This window comes from Portunus trituberculatus, chromosome 13 (assembly GCF_017591435.1).
Source record: "Portunus trituberculatus isolate SZX2019 chromosome 13, ASM1759143v1, whole genome shotgun sequence".
NCBI lineage: Eukaryota > Metazoa > Arthropoda > Malacostraca > Decapoda > Portunidae > Portunus > Portunus trituberculatus.
The window spans coordinates 2,549,281-2,566,868 of record NC_059267.1 but is presented as its reverse complement, the minus strand read 5'-3'; the positions used below and the strand labels follow the sequence as shown (position 1 = coordinate 2,566,868).

At 47.0% G+C, this 17,588-nt stretch overlaps 1 protein-coding gene and 1 long non-coding RNA gene across 3 annotated transcripts in view; one reads left to right on the top strand and one right to left on the bottom strand.

Annotated features, from left to right (window-relative positions):
- Positions 1-248: 248 nt before the first annotated feature.
- Positions 249-4,168, top strand: LOC123503259. The gene is made up of 3 exons (XR_006674380.1): positions 249-406; positions 814-913; positions 3,696-4,168. It is a non-coding gene; the product is annotated as an uncharacterized LOC123503259 (long non-coding RNA).
- A 3,980-nt stretch (positions 4,169-8,148) lies between these two features.
- Positions 8,149-17,588, bottom strand: part of LOC123503255 (ubiquitin carboxyl-terminal hydrolase 31-like) — a 58,208-nt gene continuing 48,768 nt past the window's right edge. For both annotated transcript variants that reach the window (XM_045252829.1, XM_045252830.1), the window contains exons 5-15: positions 17,337-17,475; positions 15,727-15,871; positions 15,252-15,372; positions 14,829-15,007; positions 14,151-14,256; positions 13,435-13,575; positions 12,625-12,883; positions 12,265-12,377; positions 11,934-12,057; positions 11,600-11,736; positions 8,149-11,443 (exon numbers count right to left, since the gene is read on the bottom strand). In XM_045252829.1, the coding sequence (XP_045108764.1) occupies positions 9,455-11,443; positions 11,600-11,736; positions 11,934-12,057; positions 12,265-12,377; positions 12,625-12,883; positions 13,435-13,575; positions 14,151-14,256; positions 14,829-15,007; positions 15,252-15,372; positions 15,727-15,871; positions 17,337-17,475 (3,453 nt within the window). In that variant the 3' untranslated portion in view covers positions 8,149-9,454. The remainder of the gene's footprint in view (positions 11,444-11,599; positions 11,737-11,933; positions 12,058-12,264; positions 12,378-12,624; positions 12,884-13,434; positions 13,576-14,150; positions 14,257-14,828; positions 15,008-15,251; positions 15,373-15,726; positions 15,872-17,336; positions 17,476-17,588) is intronic.

Genomic DNA, 17,588 nt, shown 5'->3' with positions numbered 1-17,588 from the left:
AATAACTCACATCCACGACAAATAGGCTACAGGTATACAGTATACTTGTTACCTGTAGCTTGTGGTGACAAAAAATATCTATCCCAAACACTTTACTTTAATATGTCTCTTCCATTTTCTCACATCTCATTAATTTTTCACTCGGCCTCGTCTTGTCACGGCTCAATGACGCTCCTTTTGATTTCCATCCATTCTCATCCCGCACACATCTGGTCAAGCACAATAGTTTGTATTGCGCGCGTGTTAGTTCCGGGGCGGGGTGCAGGTGGCAGGTCGGTCGCCGGGCACTGGAAGGAGGAAGGAGACGTCATCACGGAGAGTCGCCATTGTTCCTAGAGGCTTGGACCAGTGCAGAGTTGGTGGTTGTTCTCCGCCGCTGTGAAGAGCCGGCAATCCTTCATCTAAGGTACAGTTTATCCAGCGATAGCGGTGATAGTGTAGAAGGAGACTGACACATAGCAGTGGAGTATTTAGGCTTTATAAGACAAGAAATTGTCGCAACATATGGTGGCTGTGGTTGAGAGAGTGAAGCAGGAGGGTCGTGACTCGGCCCTTGGTGTGACGTGTGCCTTTCTACGCGGTGCTAACGTAGCTAGGGACTAACTAGGAGGGCTTGGGTGAGTGTGCCCTGCTGAGGCCGCGTTGGTGGCAGTGAGTGAGAATGGTGACGAGGGTGATGAGCGTGACGTGTGTGTGAGAGCCAGGGTTCACTGTGTGCCAGTATAGTGTACATTTGTGTTAGTATTCTTGTAACGTGAATGAGTGATAAGTGAGAGGCCATTAGTAACCTGGTGTGTGTTGATTGTCCTCCAGTCCCGGGCTGCTCACATCGCGGCGAAGCTTCGGCCAAGCTTCGGTTGCCTCGCCTGCACTGCCGTGACCACGTGGCCGCTGGGTCTCCACGCCAGCCAGGGTGAGGCAAGAGTTGCTTGTAACTGTACGGTCCGTCATTCTCATGCACCTCTTCCTCCTGTTTCAACCCTACCACGCTTCCCTCACCATGTGCTCACTTGTCCTCGTCCTTGTCGTGCTTCTCTCGTCTCCCTTCCGTCTGCCATATAATTCCCACACTAGCGGACCACCACCACATACTGCCTTCTTGTACTCATGTCATGCATCTCAATTTAAGATATTTCACTCTTATTTTTTCATGTCCTATTCAGTTTACACACACACACACACACACACACACACAGAGAGAAAGTACTGAGTGAGAGTGAAAGGGGGGATATAGTGAGAATGGGGACAGGAGAGAGAGAGAGAGAGAGAGAGAGAGAGAGAGAGAGAGAGAGGGATGGAGAGTTGGAGGGAAGAGGGTTTATTCATTCATATGTCTAACTTTCTTCAAAACCACTAGGTTGGGTTGATTATATAAGGTTTGAGTATAAGGATACACAAATACATAAGATTAGCTACATGTAGATTTTCAATGGTCGGAGCTCAGAATTAAGATGACGGGGCGGCGGCGTGGCTGGGGGGGGAGGGGTTTGGGGTGAGTGGACAGGTGACGGATGTGACGGGGAAAAGAGAGATAAGAAGACGAAGATAAACACGTAGGGACCTTGAGAGAGAGAGAGAGAGTGTGTGTGTGTGTCTAAGAATGAGACCGATCATATCCGGTATTGAGCAGTATTAGCTAACAAGCCCAGGTAACGATTGTATTCCGTTTATCTAGCAATGTAAATAGACACAGGTGGTTAGCTTGATGTGAAGTGGCAGGAATGATGGAGTTTGCCTCACAATTAAAGTGAAATGAACAGATGGCTCGTTTGATAAGTGGAAGGAATGACGGTGGAGTTTGAGTGACAAGTTAAAGACAGTGGATGGCAGGGAGTGTGGAGCAGGTTGAAGGGGAGGCTAGGGAGAGAGGAGGTGGACGGGGAGGACAGGGAGAGAGGAGGTGATAGGGGAGGGTAGGGACAGAGGAGGTGGAAGGGGATTACAGGGAGTGTGGAGCAGGTGGAAGGGGAGGGTAGGGAGAGAGGAAGTGGAAGGGGAGGATAGGGAGAGAGGAGGTGGAAAAGGATGGCAGGGAGAGAGGAGGTGGAAGGGGAGGGCAGGGTGAGAGGAGTTGGAATGGGAGGATAGGGAGAGAGGAGGTGGAAGGGGAGGGCAGGGAGAGAGAGGAGGTGGAAGGGGAGGATAGGGAGAGTGGAAGGCAAAAAGTGAAGTGGATGTCGTGTCAAGGATTGTGTGGATAGCTATATCATTGCTCATTATTACGTTGTTTTGTGTAGTTTGCAGTTCTCTCTCAACTTGTAGGCAGACTGAGGTGAATTCGATCCATTAAGTACCTTTACATTGAGTTTTCTCTCGGATTCGTCTCTGTCCGTCGGTAAAAGTGCAAAAATTGTGTTGGGGGTTAATAGGAACTGTCTGGTGGCGTCTTGCTTTATATAAAAACGTATTTAGAGTTGCTTGGGGTTTTTAAGTGTTATGGTTTTAGTGACAAGTCAACCTACATAGTTAAGAGGAAATACTTGAGAAAACTCCCATTTCCATTATTACCTCCTCCTCCTCCTCCTCCTCCTCCTCCTCCTCCTCCTCCTCCTCCTCCTCCTCCTCCTCCTCCTTCCTCCTCCTCCTCCTCCTCCTCTCCTCTTCTCCTCCTCCTCTCCTCTCCTCCTCCTCCTCTCTCTCCTCTCCTCCTCCTCCTCCTCCTCCTCCTCCTCTCCCTCTTCTTCTCCTCCTCCTCCTCTCCTCTCCTCTCCCTCTCCCTCTCCTCCTCTCCTCTCCCTCTTCTCCTCCCCCTCCTCCTCCTCCTCTCCTCCCTCTCTCCTCCTCCTCCTCCTCTCCTCTCCCTCTCCTCCTCCTCCCTCCCTCCCTCCTCTCCTCCTCCTCTCTCCTCTCCCTCCTCCTCCTCCTCCTCCTCCTCCTCCTCCTCTCCTCCTCCTCCTCCTCCTCTCCCTCTCCTCCTCCTCCTCCTCCTCCTCCTCTCCTCCTCTCCTCCTCCTCCTCCTCCTCCTCCTCTCCCTCTTCTCCTCCTCCTCCTCCTCCTCCTCTCTCCTCTCCTCCTCCTCCTCCTCCTCTCCCTCTTCTCCTCCTCCTCCTCCTCTCCCTCTCCTCCTCCTCCTCCTCCTCTCCTCTTCTCCTCCTCCTCCTCCTCTCCTCTTCTCCTCCTCCTCCTCCTCTCTTCTCTCCTCCTCCTCCTCCTCCTCCTCCTCCTCCTCCTCCTCTCCTCCTCCTCCTCCTCCTCCTCCTCCTCCTCTTCTCCTCCTCCTCCTCCTCCTCCTCCTCCTCTCCCTCTCCTCCTCCTCCTCCTCCTCCTCCTCCTCTCCTCTTCTCCTCCTCCTCCTCCTCCTCCTCCTCCCTCTTCTCCTCCTCCTCCTCTCCCTCTTCTCCTCCTCCTCCTCCTCTCCCTCTTCTCCTCCTCCTCCTCCTCTCCCTCTTCTCCTCCTCCTCCTCCTCTCTCCTCTCCTCCTCCTCCTCCTCCTCTCCTCCTCTCCTCCTCCTCCTCCTCTCCCTCTTCTCCTCCTCCTCTCCCTCTCCCTCTTCTCCTCCTCCTCCTCCTGTACTGTACTGTCTCTCTCTTATCTGTAGCCAGTTAGTAGTAGTTACTTTCCTTTGTATTCCTCCTCCTCCTCCTCCCAGTAGATTACTTGCATATAGACTTCCTATGCTCCAAGCTTATAACAAAGGTCCTTGTCTCAACAAAATTTCCTGTGTGTAGAAGTAATGCTGTGCTTTCCTTGCAGGTGTGAGATTTCATGAACAACCCACAAGAATCTCTGCCCTGCACCGCAGGCTGACCTTCTCCTGAAGTGATGTTGCCATCAGCCGGACACTGGGAAGGCGGGTGCAGCAGCAGATGCCCTGCTTGCATACTAAAGGAGAGAATTGTCAAGTTGTTGCAGCAGGAAATAATACGAGTTGCGTTGTCAGACTAAAGGAAATTCTCTCCCAAGTTATGGTCATGGGACGGACTACAAGCAACCTTCAGATTCACAAGGCAGCAGCAGAACGCTGCTCCTCACACAAGAATTAGCAAGTTTTGCTGCCCTTTTCCTTCCTTCTTTCTTCAGGTCTTGGTACGAGTGTCTTCCATTCGAGTCACGGGAGGGAGGAATGCAAGAAGTCTTCAACTACAGATCAACAAGCGCCACTGCCTTCAGGCCTGGCCAGCACATGGTCTGTATTTATTAAAACAATAAAGCACACAATAATGAAATGGAATGAATCATACCTATACATGAACGTGTAACTAACACTATATTATATATTGTCAATACCTGTGGTTGTCTAGTGTAGAAAATAATCATTCATGGTGGTAACAGTTCATGCCCTGAAAAGCGAAAAATAATAAGCCAGGGATTGCACAACACTTTAAGGCGAGTTTTGCAGAGGCCCCGTCCCTCTCCATCGACGGGAGTGGGTTAGAATTGAAGTGACTCTACATCCAAAAGTCGCCTTAAACTTTTAAGGATGGCATGTGCCATCCCTGGAGTTTTTTTTTTTCCTTCAGAGCATGAACTGTTAAGTTATTTTTACACATTCAACTAGACAACCACTGATTTTAGCACTACTACATATATTTATTTTAAACATTGCTTTTTATTTCATATAAGACAAGCTCCTTGCTAAAATGAATAAATGGCTACCAGCAACTATTTCACACAAGACAACAAATAATGTGGTTAAGTCAAACTAAACAACACTGGAGACGGCTGGCTTCTGATAACGCTTCTAAGACGAATCGGGCAGCAAGGAGCACACCCAGCACTGGCAATCGAAGCCCTGTGGCGTGGAAAGGCACTGCGCCAGCTTTGAATGCGACAGGATTTGCGTTGGCTGGTAAACCTCTGCAAAAAAAAATAACACTTTAGGAAAATATTTATGGAAGACAGTGAACTTAATCTATGGAAAATATTTATGGAAGACAGTGAACTTAATCTATAAGGCAGGAAAATAGTTATGAGACAATGGACAATCTATATGGCAACTCACACACTATTGCATTACTTCTGGAAAACAGCGACCCGTCCCGCAGTCATGCGGCAAAAATACTAGCTGCGCCATTGCCTCCACCTGTGCCTGTTTAGATCGTTACATGACCGGAATACAATCGTTACCTGGGCTTGTTAGCTAATACTGCTCACAATAGGAGGATATACTCAGTAATTAGCTTGATAACTAAAGACGCCGCTACATCGTGGTCATGTAGCTCTGTGAAAACATCGCCGCTACATCGTGGTCATATAACTGAAAACATGCTCAAACCCACTACATCATGGATAGACAAACAAAAAAAGTTATATAAAGCAATAAAATATAGAAAGATCATTTGAATACATAATATAAAGTTATCACGGTTAGAGGCACACGTCTGTCCTTCATCAAATTCGGCCACGCACTGCTTCCCTACTGGCTAATGGCTATGCACTGACACTGTCTGATCCTAACTCCCAGCTCGAACAGTCTAGATCAGCGTTTCCCAACCTGGGGTGCTGGGAAGTGATGCACACACTTCACTTTCTCTTATCCTGGACTGCTTAGACATAACAGGGAGTGCTATGGTCGGAAAAGGTTGGGATTCGTTGCGCTATATCTTAACCTCATGAATCGAATCGCTTTCTTTATTTAGGTAGTAGCAGTAGCAGCCATTCCTTTGTTCCTAGTGATATAATAGTTTAGTAACGATTTAATGAGAGTTGAGTGGTTTGCTTATTATTTTCGAAGCTTGTGAGAGTTCAGCTGTCAAGTTTGCATTGTAGCTTTGATTATTCATTCTATTATTCTTCGCTTAATTATTTGCGTAGTATAATTAATTTATCTTTTTAACTCGATATCCGTCACCTATCACCCCCCCCCCAGGCCTCTCTCTCTCGCGGAAACTGAGTAGGACATGAGAAAATAAGGGTGAAATATATTGAGAAGCATGAAATGAAGAGCAAGAGAAGGCAGACGGAAGGGAGACGAGAGAAGCACGACAAGGAAGAGGACAAGTGAGCACATGGTGAGGGAAGCGTGGTAGGGTTGAAACAGGAGGAAGAGGTGCATGAGAATGACGGACCGTGCAGTTACAAGAAACTCTTGCCTCACCCTGGCTGGCGTGGAGACCCAGCGGCCACGTGGTCACGGCAGTGCAGGCGAGGCAACCGAAGCTTGGCCGAAGCTTCGCCGCGATGTGAGCAGCCCGGGACTGGAGGACAATCAACACACACCAGGTTACTAATGGCCTCTCACTTATCACTCATTCACGTTACAAGAATACTAACACAAATGTACGAGTACACTATACTGGCACACAGTGAACCCTGGCTCTCACACTCATGTCACGCTCATCACCCTCGTCACCATTCTCACTCACTGCCACCAACGCGGCCTCAGCAGGGCACACTCACCCAAGCCCTCCTAGTTAGTCCCTAGCTACGTTAGCACCGCGTAGAAAGGCACACGTCACACCAAGGGCCGAGTCACGACCCTCCTGCTTCACTCTCTCAACCACAACCACCATATGTTGCGACAATTTCCTGTCTTATAAAGCCTAAATACTCCACTGCTATGTGTCAGTCTCCTTCTACACTATCACCGCTATCGCTGGATAAACTGTACCTTAGATGAAGGATTGCCGGCTCTTCACAGCGGCGGAGAACCACCCCCAACTCTGCACTGGTCCGAGCCTCTAGGAACAATGGCGGCTCTCCGTGATGACGTCTCCTTCCAGTGCCCGGCGACCGACCTGCCACCTGCACCCCGCCCCGGAACTAACACGCGCGCAATACAAACTATTGTGCTTGACCAGATGTGTGCGGGATGAGAATGGATGGAAATCAAAAGGAGCGTCATTGAGCCGTGACAAGACGAGGCCGAGTGAAAAATTAACTAACTTCCAACATTAAAAACACAATCTGGCGAGATCCTCACCTTCACTTTTCTTTAACTCTTTATATTCCTTCTGGTTACTATTTGGTGGTTTTATACAGCTCATGTGAAGATTGAAATAGCAAAGACTGTGGCCATTAATTTCTTGACCTCCATAAACCCTTCCTAATGTCAATAAAATCGTCTAATTACATCCAAAACTCAAGGTAAAAATGCGCCCCAGTACTGAAGGGGTTAACAACAAATCTGTATGTCTTAATGAATATCAACCACCAAACTTGACCTTAAACAAGTTTCCATCCTTCTATTCAAAACGCAGTACCAGTAAAACCTTTACAACTTAGTGAATCCTTGAATTGCCCAGAAACATTCTTGTTCCAGGGCCACAATACTTACCATAATCTTTTACTGCCAACCAAACTGCATCCTGCCACCATCACTGTCATCATTATCTGACCCAGCCAGTCTGCCCAGCCACCTGGCATCTATTTCCTCCACCCTCAATACTCTTCCCTGGCTCGCCATCCAACTTATGTTCCAATAATGATAGTTAATTCTGAGAAGTGGAAGACTTTACAATACCGAGCATTAGATCACTCTTATTAATGTAACAAAAATGGACAAGTTACAGTGATTACATAGATGAAGCAAAGCAATGAAGCAAGACACTAAATTCCTGTCAACATTGTGCTTCATTAACAAATGTAATGACAGACTGCCCAGAAAAGCACATTGGTCAACAAGTATCAGGTGCTGTAACAAGTTCATTATAAAATATTGCAGTGGTGTCCATGAATGAAGTGCCACCACTGATAGCCAGACAGCACCATAGGGCGGTGGTCAGTGGCTGTCAATCCCTCGTTACACGGGATATTTCCACACACATCCATGTATTTCATGTTTTTTTCTTTATTCTGAAAACATGAAGTAAATAAACTGCAGAAGTATCCAGTGAAATTAAGGGTAAAAGCCAAATAACAAACGTAATTGTTCAAAGTTTTTTTTTTTAAAGAATACCTGGTAAATTTTGACAAAATACAAGTATTGCCATGTCCTACAGAAGCAGGGAAGAAGCTTCACGTTCATAGGAGGATAAAGACAAAAGTCTTTTATGGGAACCTCCCACTCATCATTATCTGACAAATTTTCTATTTCAGTGAAATAATGATCCAGAGTTGTTAAAAAATTTACAACCAATAGTCAGGGGACTGTGAAGAGTCGAGTTGTTCTAACACAAGACCTGAATACCCCCAGGCAGGTGTGCATATATTTCAGCCAAACATTAAAAACTCATCTGGTAAAAACATGATGGAATTAAAATTCAACTCAGACCCAGTTCAGCAATTGCATTATTATTATTTGACCAAATATATACAAATCAAGTGCCTTCACAAAATAATAAAACTGATATGTTTCAAGATAAAAATAAGGAGCATTACCTTTGGGTTCACCTTGACACAGTATAGCATCATGGAGGGTCACAGGCTCACCACAGACTGACTTGGCCCCGCACACACAGAGGGACCCGGGGACACACATGCAACACAGGTGTGCTACTCGGCTCGCACAAATTTTCACAGGGGAAGAAAAAATTGGTCATGCTTATCTAGTTCACATACACAAGAAGTTTTTTGGACATTTTTTTCACATCAAAGACTTCTTATTGGACATTTTGTAGACATGGATGACTGGAGGAAAATTTTGTATAGTAGTAAATGCAAACAAAATGAGCACTGATGATACCCAGGTCAGTGACAAGCAGGTCTGTAAACTGGAACCAGTGGAAAACAGGCACCAAACCGACTGCACGCGGGCCGTGGAAAAACCAGCCTCAGTTGCTTTACCAGGAAATTAGCATTCATACCAAGTTTGTTTGGGTAGAGTCACACATGGTCTCTCTCTTTCACTCACTCACTCACTCACTCACTCACTCACTCACTCACTCACTCACTCACTCACTCACTCACTCACTCACTCACACACACACACACACACACACACACACACACACACACACACACACACACACACACCAATGAACACTGTGAGGTCTTGCATACTCATACTCAGAAGCACTGCTGAGCCACCAAAGTCACATTGCTCAACTAAACAGTGTAAGTGAATCAAATAACAAAATTTGCCTCTTTGGTGACTCTGACAGTGCTGCCCAGAGCTAGCTGAGGAAGCTGCCCACTGGCCCAGGAACCACCTAGTGTTTGAGCTGCCAGTGAACAGAGGGTGTGAAAGCTGAACATTAACATTCTGCCACAAACTAAAGTCTGCTAAACAAATATACATGTATTCTGTGTATATATATTGTATTATATATATTTCATTTCATATATACTAAAACTCATGAGGCACATTATATAAAAATCTCGATAAACTTCTGGTAAAAATTATGTACAGGCTTATTTATACGTATGAAATCTGCAAAATGGAATGTATAAACAGCAGGTGTGGGGCAGCAGCAGCTTATGTGCATCTCTGTTGGTGTTTATATTCATCCAGAACATCTCCACATGCCAAAGGCTCGTGTATCTGGAGGAAACTATAATAATGACAATAATTTACAGGCAACATAAACATCTTGCAGAAAGGCAGAATGGCTGAGCATTGGTCAACCCTCGGGTCATAGGAATTCAGCCCCGCGTCCCCAACAGTAACTAATTCCATTCAGTGCCAAGACGAGGAAATAAATTATATCACACTTTCTGCGCAAAACACTTGGTCGGCGCATCCGCAGGGAGAAGAGAGAGAAGGGAGGCAGCGGCGTGCTAAAAACTACTGCACTCCGAAAACAAATACAAACAACATGGTAACCGCTATCATACACTGGACTCTGTGATAACGGTGGGGGTGGGGGTGGGGGTGCTGGCAGTGTTGGGCAGGCCCTTAGAATAGTCTTGTGGGCGGTAATGGTCCCGGGAGTCATACGACGCTCGCCCCTTCCCCAACAGATCCCCGCCTGCCCTCTCATGCATGCCATCCCTCTCATATCTGCCTTCCCTCCCAAACTTATGCTGGTGGGGGTGGTCAAGGTCCCTCTCGTAAGCATAGATGCGTTCACACTTGGGCTCCTCCTCATACTTGTAGTTGTACTCTCGCTTGCACCACGCCTCCCGTAGCTCCCTGAAGTCCATACTGCACCGCCCAGGCTGGTACTGTGGGGGTCGTAGTCCTTCTCAGCGTGGCCAGAGTCACCATCGTGTCTCCTCGTCTCCCTCACGTATCGCTTCTCAACGTCAAACCTGTGATCTCTGTTGTATCTGTCCTCCCTCCTGGAATACCTGTTGTCTTCCTGTCTCTCACACCTGTCCTCCCTCTTGTCATATCTGTCTTCTCTCTTGTCGTACCTGTCTTCTCTAGAGTGGCGCTCCTCTCTGCTGTACCTGTCGTCCCGCCTCTCATACCTGTCTTCTCTGCGATCACACCTGGCCTCCCGAGGATACCTAAGCTCTCCTCTATCTGGACGGTGTGTCCTGGGACCAGTGGTGGTGGTGGCAGTAACTTTGAGGGGACTGCAGTAGTTCACAGCCGGGGTCATGGTGGGGCTCTTACCGTTCGTCAGCGGTGCTTTGGAGGTTACTCCGTTCTCCTTTCTGGAGGAGTTAACAGGCCGCTGGTTCCTCAAGGACTCCACAGAGGGGTCTCTGGTCTTCACGGTGGTCTTGGATGTGGAGAAAGGCTTTGGAGAACCATTGTAGGTGGCACTGGTTGGAGTCTTGGGGCGAGGTGCTCTGGGACTTGCAGTGGGGGTGTTGATGACCACAAAGCTTGCCGTCTTGTTGGCATTCATGCACCTGGTGGACACTTTGACTGGTGGAGGCACAGGACCCGTCCCATCGCCTGGCTTGGCGAGGGGTGTGATCCTGATCTCTGGAGTGATGGGGCTGTGGGGCTCATCATCCACACCGTTCAGGTAGGGCCCGTCCACACCATTCACCGTGGGGCTGCTGGACACGCTGGAGGAGCTGCGGGTGCTGGCCAGGCTGGGGGTGCGCGACACCACCCGAGCCTCACAGGACGACTCACTGGGGTTCCTCGGCCGTAGTGTGAGAGTGATGATGCTGCGTTTGGGTTGGCTGTCGGCGTGTCCCTGGTGGGCAGCCAGCACCTCAGGGGTGGCAGGGTGGATCCTGACCTCCGGGGTCTGTTCCTGCCTGTGGTCACTCTCCCGGGAATCCAGTGAAGGCACGTTAAGCTCCTCCTCATCCTCTTCTTCCTCTTCACCTGACGGGGCAGCGTGTCCATTGGTGAGGGGAGGGGATGGGGAAGCACCGTCGGGCACGTCAGTGTCCCTCACAGCCTGGCACCGGGAGATGAGGACTGTCTTGTTGGTGGTGGTAGTGGTGGGGGATGGGGTTGGAGAAGAGGAGGTGGGGGAGTTTGCAGTCTTCCTCAGCACCTCTGGCATTTCCTCATCACTGTCACCATTGACTGGAATGATGGTGGTGTCACACTCCATGCTGTCATCCTCCTTCTCTGCCATCTTCTGGCTGGCTAATACATCCACCTTCACAGTCTCAATTTTCAGGTTACACTTGGGTATCTCTTCTGCAGGGGAGTCTTCCTTCTCAAGCAGCGTACTTGTGGACCTTCGCTTCAGGAGAGGGGATTCCTGGAAAAATACATAACAATAAACTCAACAATATACCATAACATTAAAGAATTATTATGAAACAGTATCAAAACATCAAAATGGCATCAGAAAACAAAGAACCAGCTACCAACGCAAACGTTCTCTTCCACGTCACAAGGAGAGCTCGCTGCTTACCTCATGTGATGCCAGTGGTGCCTCTGTGTCAGATGCGTGTTCCCGCTCCATGGACGATTGCCTCTGTACCCGAGCACCAACTGGCAGCGTCCCGTATGAACGCCCTCGCTCAAATGGTGCCGGCGGAGGTGCTGGGACTGCGGAGAGGTGACAAGCATTACACATCAGCCAGACACACAGCAGGACAAAGGACACACAAGGGGAAGAATTACTACTGCTTCCCAGTTTATTGAATCAATGTCTCTCCATTTCTGACTATCTTAGCAAAACTTCTTAAGTCATTCCTCTTTCTAGTTCTCTGTCAGCCTTTCCTGATGATTCCTGCCAGGCTCACCTTTGGTCTCCTTGTTGGTGGGGAGGGCAAGGGCGGGCGGCAAGTATGAGAGGGGTATCCTGTAGGACCAGTGCTCGGGCAGACCTCCCTCAGAGCAGCTCATCAACGTGTTGTCACTTCGACGCTGCACAAACAAAAACTGAGTCACAACAACTACACTGGCAATAAATGGACAAATGGATAGGACATTGTTTATTAATGAATTTCCCCTGGGAAAAGAAAGGAGGAAATACATCACAATATAAATACATGATTGTAACATAATTTTTACAAAGTTTTATACACAGAACATCAAATAAGATAAGAAAATCAGTATGTGGCACACACTCACCTGGTAGAAGAGAATGTATGCATCAGGACTCACTACCTGGTCTTCTTTGGCAGCTTCCACCTTGCTGTCATCAAAGCTGTACCATCTGTTGTCTGCTGTATTTTTGCACACAGCTGGCAAGGAAGAGGAAGGTAATATCAGCAACATTTCAAATTGTGAATACATTTACAAGTTTTTAGCTTGTCATCAAAAAAACTTGGCAGGTGTGAGGGATGCAGTGAAAGGCAATGGCAAGACGACATGGAAGATTGACAACTGTTTAGCCTAATATTATCATCCTCCTACACTCTAGCAACACCATGTCCCTCACCATGCACCTGCAGCCCTCACTCAGGCCACCACCTCCCCAACAACACTCACCTGTGTAGTGTCCCCCCTGCATGTCCTTCCCGTGATGGTAGCACACACCATACAGGTCGTACACATTCTCCTCGGGGTATGTCACGTACCGCTTCGGTCTCTTCCAGGGTGACCACACCCCGCCAAGCATACCAGAGTCGGCAGGCCCATTGGGGTGTGTGTGGTTGGGTTTGCTGGCTACGTGTTCCGAGATGTCAAAGCCAGTCAGGGGGAACTTGACAGTGGTGGAAAGCTTGGATGAGTTGCTCTGAAGGGTTCCCTGTGGGGTGAAAGATAATGATTACTAGTATGATCTAACAAGTTGTCATACTAAGATTGAAGGATTTTTTAGTTAGTTTCTAGAAATATTGCATAAGTCCATGTTTTATCTTCTACTTACTGTGCTGTGAGTGAAGCCTTAATTCAGCTAGTGATGCTGTACACCATCTATCCCTAAATTTTGCACACTACCAAGACAAGAGATGCCATCCCTCCTTAACACTCATGACCCTGTGTCCTCATCACAAAAAATAACATTCAGATTTACAAGTACCATCAGTCAAGGAAAAATGTACCCCCCCGCCACACACACACACACAGATGCCAAGTGCTGCAGATGAACAGATGATAATGATAAATACACAAGTATTTATAAAACCAGCATCTGATAGTGAAGGAGTGACTGAGGAATGGTGGTGTTCATTATCATAACCACTTTCACCTCCAACTCTTTGTGTACCTGAATCTCTGCATCAGTGCTCAGCAAAAAAATTTGTTTATCCTGTCACACCATAACAAACCCTTTCCCTGTCCAAGGCCACACACACTCACTTGTTTGAAGCGCTTGAGGTGGATGACCAGTATCTGTGGGGCAGACCAAAGCATGAGTCTCTTCACCACCTGCTGCTTGCGGTTACAAGTTGGGCAGTGCCATGCGTCCCCACACCCGAGCTTCTCTGCCGACGTGTGCAGCTGTGGAGAGACAACCACACAACCAGGCTGACTTGTGCACCCACTGGACCAGGGTGGAGTGGAAGTGAATAGGCAACTAAAGTATGTGGTTAATTGAGGAACACTAATAACTACTCAATATACTGAATTTGATCTTTCTCAATAGGTTTACATGGCCACAGAATATTAACTCTAAGAACATATCAATAAATTCTTTAAAATGGATACATCAGAAAAATAGGTAAGTATACAATTATATCAGCCGATACACACACACACACACACACACACACACACACACACACACACACACACACACACACACACACACACACACACACAAACCCAGCAATCAGTATTGAATCTTCAACAAAATGTGGGTAAGGAATTTTAAGTGAGTTAGAGAAGAGAGCTGGGGTAACAGAATATCCTAATATGTAAGAATAGGTCAACATGTTAGGTTAAAAATATACAGGTGGTTGTACACTTAGGAGTCAAGGACCTGGGGCGTCAAGTGGGTAGAAGTAGAGCAGCGGGATGAGCTAAAAATAAGTGGTTGGGTGAGGTAAGTGGGTGGGGGTGTAGGAGAGGCTCACCTGCAGACACTGATGCAAGGAGACAGAGGCACACTGTAGAGGGTTCTCCTTCAGCTCCTTCACACTGAAATGTTCATCCACGTGGTCCACATCATCTACTATGTACCTGTCAGGGGAGGGAGGGAGGAGTGGACCACTTAATATTACTCCATGATGTCTCTAAAACTACTTATTGTACTCTCTCTCTCTCTCTCTCTCTCTCTCTCAAGGTAGAATCAAAATACCAAACAACACATACTACCATCTCAACCTTTCACTGTTATTCAAAGCACTATTCCTTCTCCACTATTCTGACACATCATGTTTCTGCAGGCATCTTTAAGCATTGCAAGTTTTTGACACTAGAAATTCTACTCTCTTTATCCCCTTATTGTGTGTAGATGCTTGTAAGATGTGATAGGCACTAGTAACACAGCACTCCCCACAGCACATCAGCAGCCAAGAAAGAAGTGTGCCTGTAGGCACACTTGAAGAGTGTATGGGAAGCGCTGTTCAGCTTCCGCCCATTAGTGGTGCAGGCAATTTTATTTATAGGGGTACCCATATTAGGGCCCATATCACTGCCCAAGCTCATCTTGAGTGTAACCACCTAGAGCCTGGGTATCATGGTGATATGTAGGTAACTTTAAACCACTCGACAAGTGTAGCGTGCAGGGTGTGGCAGGAGGCAGGACTCACTTTTCTTTGGTCTGGTTGGTCCACTGGAGGACAAGTTTGATGTGTGGAGGGCCTGCCGCCGGGTCACAAAGGGCCAGCGCCTGCTCCACACACTCGTGATACAGAGGCACGTCCAGGGCCGGGTCCAGGCAGATGACGCAGCTGCCGCCATCGTCCACACCAATGAGGAATAGTCCACTCTGAGAAAACACACACATGTTGAATGAAAACATACTGAAATATTTCCCTCTTGGAAATTTACTGAAGGAACAAATTGTGTCAGCAAGAAAGAAAGAGATGGGGTTGAGCAAAGTAGTCACAATAATCTATTCCATGAAAGAGGCAGAGTCATTCAATGTACACTCATCAAGTAAGAGCAGCACTGCAAGCAAGCACTGAATTAACAAGGTGTGTGACTGGGGAAGGCTTGGAAGGGCCACTCACCTCCTGCTCCGAGGTTAGGGTGTCGTTGGTCACCATGTTGGTCATCTCCTTCAGGAGGAGCTTCTGTAAGTCCACATAGCTCACATCCCGCACCACCTGGCTCTGGTACACACCACCGAACCTGTACCACCAAAGCATTGTAGCATATCAGCACTCAGCATGTCTTTGTGGAACATCAACATATTTGATTTTCAACTTTACAAAGGTGTGATTATCATATGCAGTATAAAGCAAAACAAAATTATAGCTTTTTAATTATGGTCAAGGAAAACTGAAGATCCACTCTATCAGAGAAACTGCCGTGTGGAAGCTTGACAGTTTCATGCAGATTCTCTTCTTTTCCTATGTTCTTATGATACCTAACACTTTTACATAACACACATATGAACAATATCTAGCTGAACTCCATCACTGCTTTGCCATAAAATTTTCCCCTCTCTTCCTCACACCCTCCCTCCCTCCCACCGAGCATCACCTGATGTTCTCCGGGTCGGCCAGCACCACGTTGACCCAGGTGATGAGGATGAAGGCGCCACTCTCCTGCGTTGGAAGCTTGTGTGGTGGCAGCTCGATGGCGTACAGGGGGTCACTCTCCCCTATCACATTGACCGGGCTGGCGTCTGGGTGAGGCAAGGACAGGGAAGGGTTGAGGTTGGCTGTCATGTTAACTCCTTCAGTACTGGGATGCATTTTTATCACAAGTTTTGGGTGTAATTAAATAATCTCATTTACATTACAAAGGCTGTATGTATAGAGGTCAGAAGATTAATGGCTACAGTCTTCACTATTCTATTTTCCATATAAATTTTTCTGAAGCTGTTTAAAATCACCAAATAGTAAGCAGAATGAATATGAAAATGTGTCCAGGTACTGAAGAGTTAAGACTTAAAGGTAACAATAACAGTGAGATCATTTGCTGTGCTCATCATGGTCTTATCTTTAAAAACAACTGTGGTTATGTAATGGACTGTGATTTATATTATTATCAAAACTAATAACTGAAGGTGGGGTGTCTGTTCTTGTAGCACCACACATGTTATGCCACGTTAGCCTGCTTCAACAAAGAGTATGAACAACAGGAAAGGAATGCTAATCAAAGCAGTCTAGACAAGCAGTCATCTTCAGCAATTCAGCACATCAACACCACCACCACCAGTGTTTACAGATGAAGGTATGAGGAGGTTCACCAACACACATCAACCCAAAAATACATAATAAGAAAGCTTATCAAACACTACAATAAGGATACAAACAAACAGACGTTTTCACTGCAACTGGTTATGATGCATTATGAAACAAAGGCAATGTTTTTTTTTCCTCCTCTTTTGTATGTGATGGCCTATAACGTCTGTAGGCATACTTGAAGAATAGATGTGGAAAGCGCTGTTCAGGTTCCGCCATTAAAAAAAAAAAAAAAAAAAAAAAAAAATGATGTGGTGTGACAAGATGGTGTGGTGTGTGAAGATGATGGAAAGTGAAGCAGCATAGTGTGACATGAGGCAAGACAGTAATGATGGTGTGGTGCCTTGAGATGAGGAAGCATGGTATAATGTGGAAAGCAGGTGTGATACAGTAAGCTAGTGATACAGTACGCTGAGATGAAGAAAAGTGGTGCAAGCTTCTAAAGAGTGAGGAATGGTGGGGAATGGTGGAGGATGCTGAGATGAAGGAAAGTGGTGCAAGGTTTCAAGACATTTATCCCTATCCTTTGGCTAAATCTTTTGGCTCTTTAAGGAGACTGGCAACTGAGTGGGCCTTTTTTCTTTATATTTTTGTTGACCTGTGCCAGTCCTCCTCTCTTACACAAAAAAAAGGTTCTAGAGTGAAGAATGGTGGGGAGATGGTTGAGTATGCTGAGATGGAGGGAAGTGGTGCAAGATTCTAAAGAGCGCAGAATGGTAGGAGAGAGTGGAGTATGCTAAGATGGAGGGAAGTGGTGCAAGATTCTATAGAGTGAAGAATGGTGGGAGATGGTACAGCATAAGGAAAGGTAGGACTGTGTGTCATATTGTGGTGTGACAGGTGCTGAGATAAGAGAGGGCAGTGTACTGGAGCACACAATACAATAAGCAGCAGGCAACGCACCAGCAAAGGTCCGGTGAAAGCCCTCCCCGTCCACCTCGGTGATGATAAGACTGGTGGCCGGGATGCCACAGTCCTCCGCCAGCTGCTGCCGGAGGTCATGGATGCTGGCTGTGTTCTCAATGCTGATGCCAAGCTGGACCTGAGGCAGTGATAGGAGAGCAGCAGTGTTATGGGCTATCTTAATATAGTAAGAGTTTTAGATTAAGTATTGTACATTCAAATAACAGATAAATGCAATTATAAATCAAACAA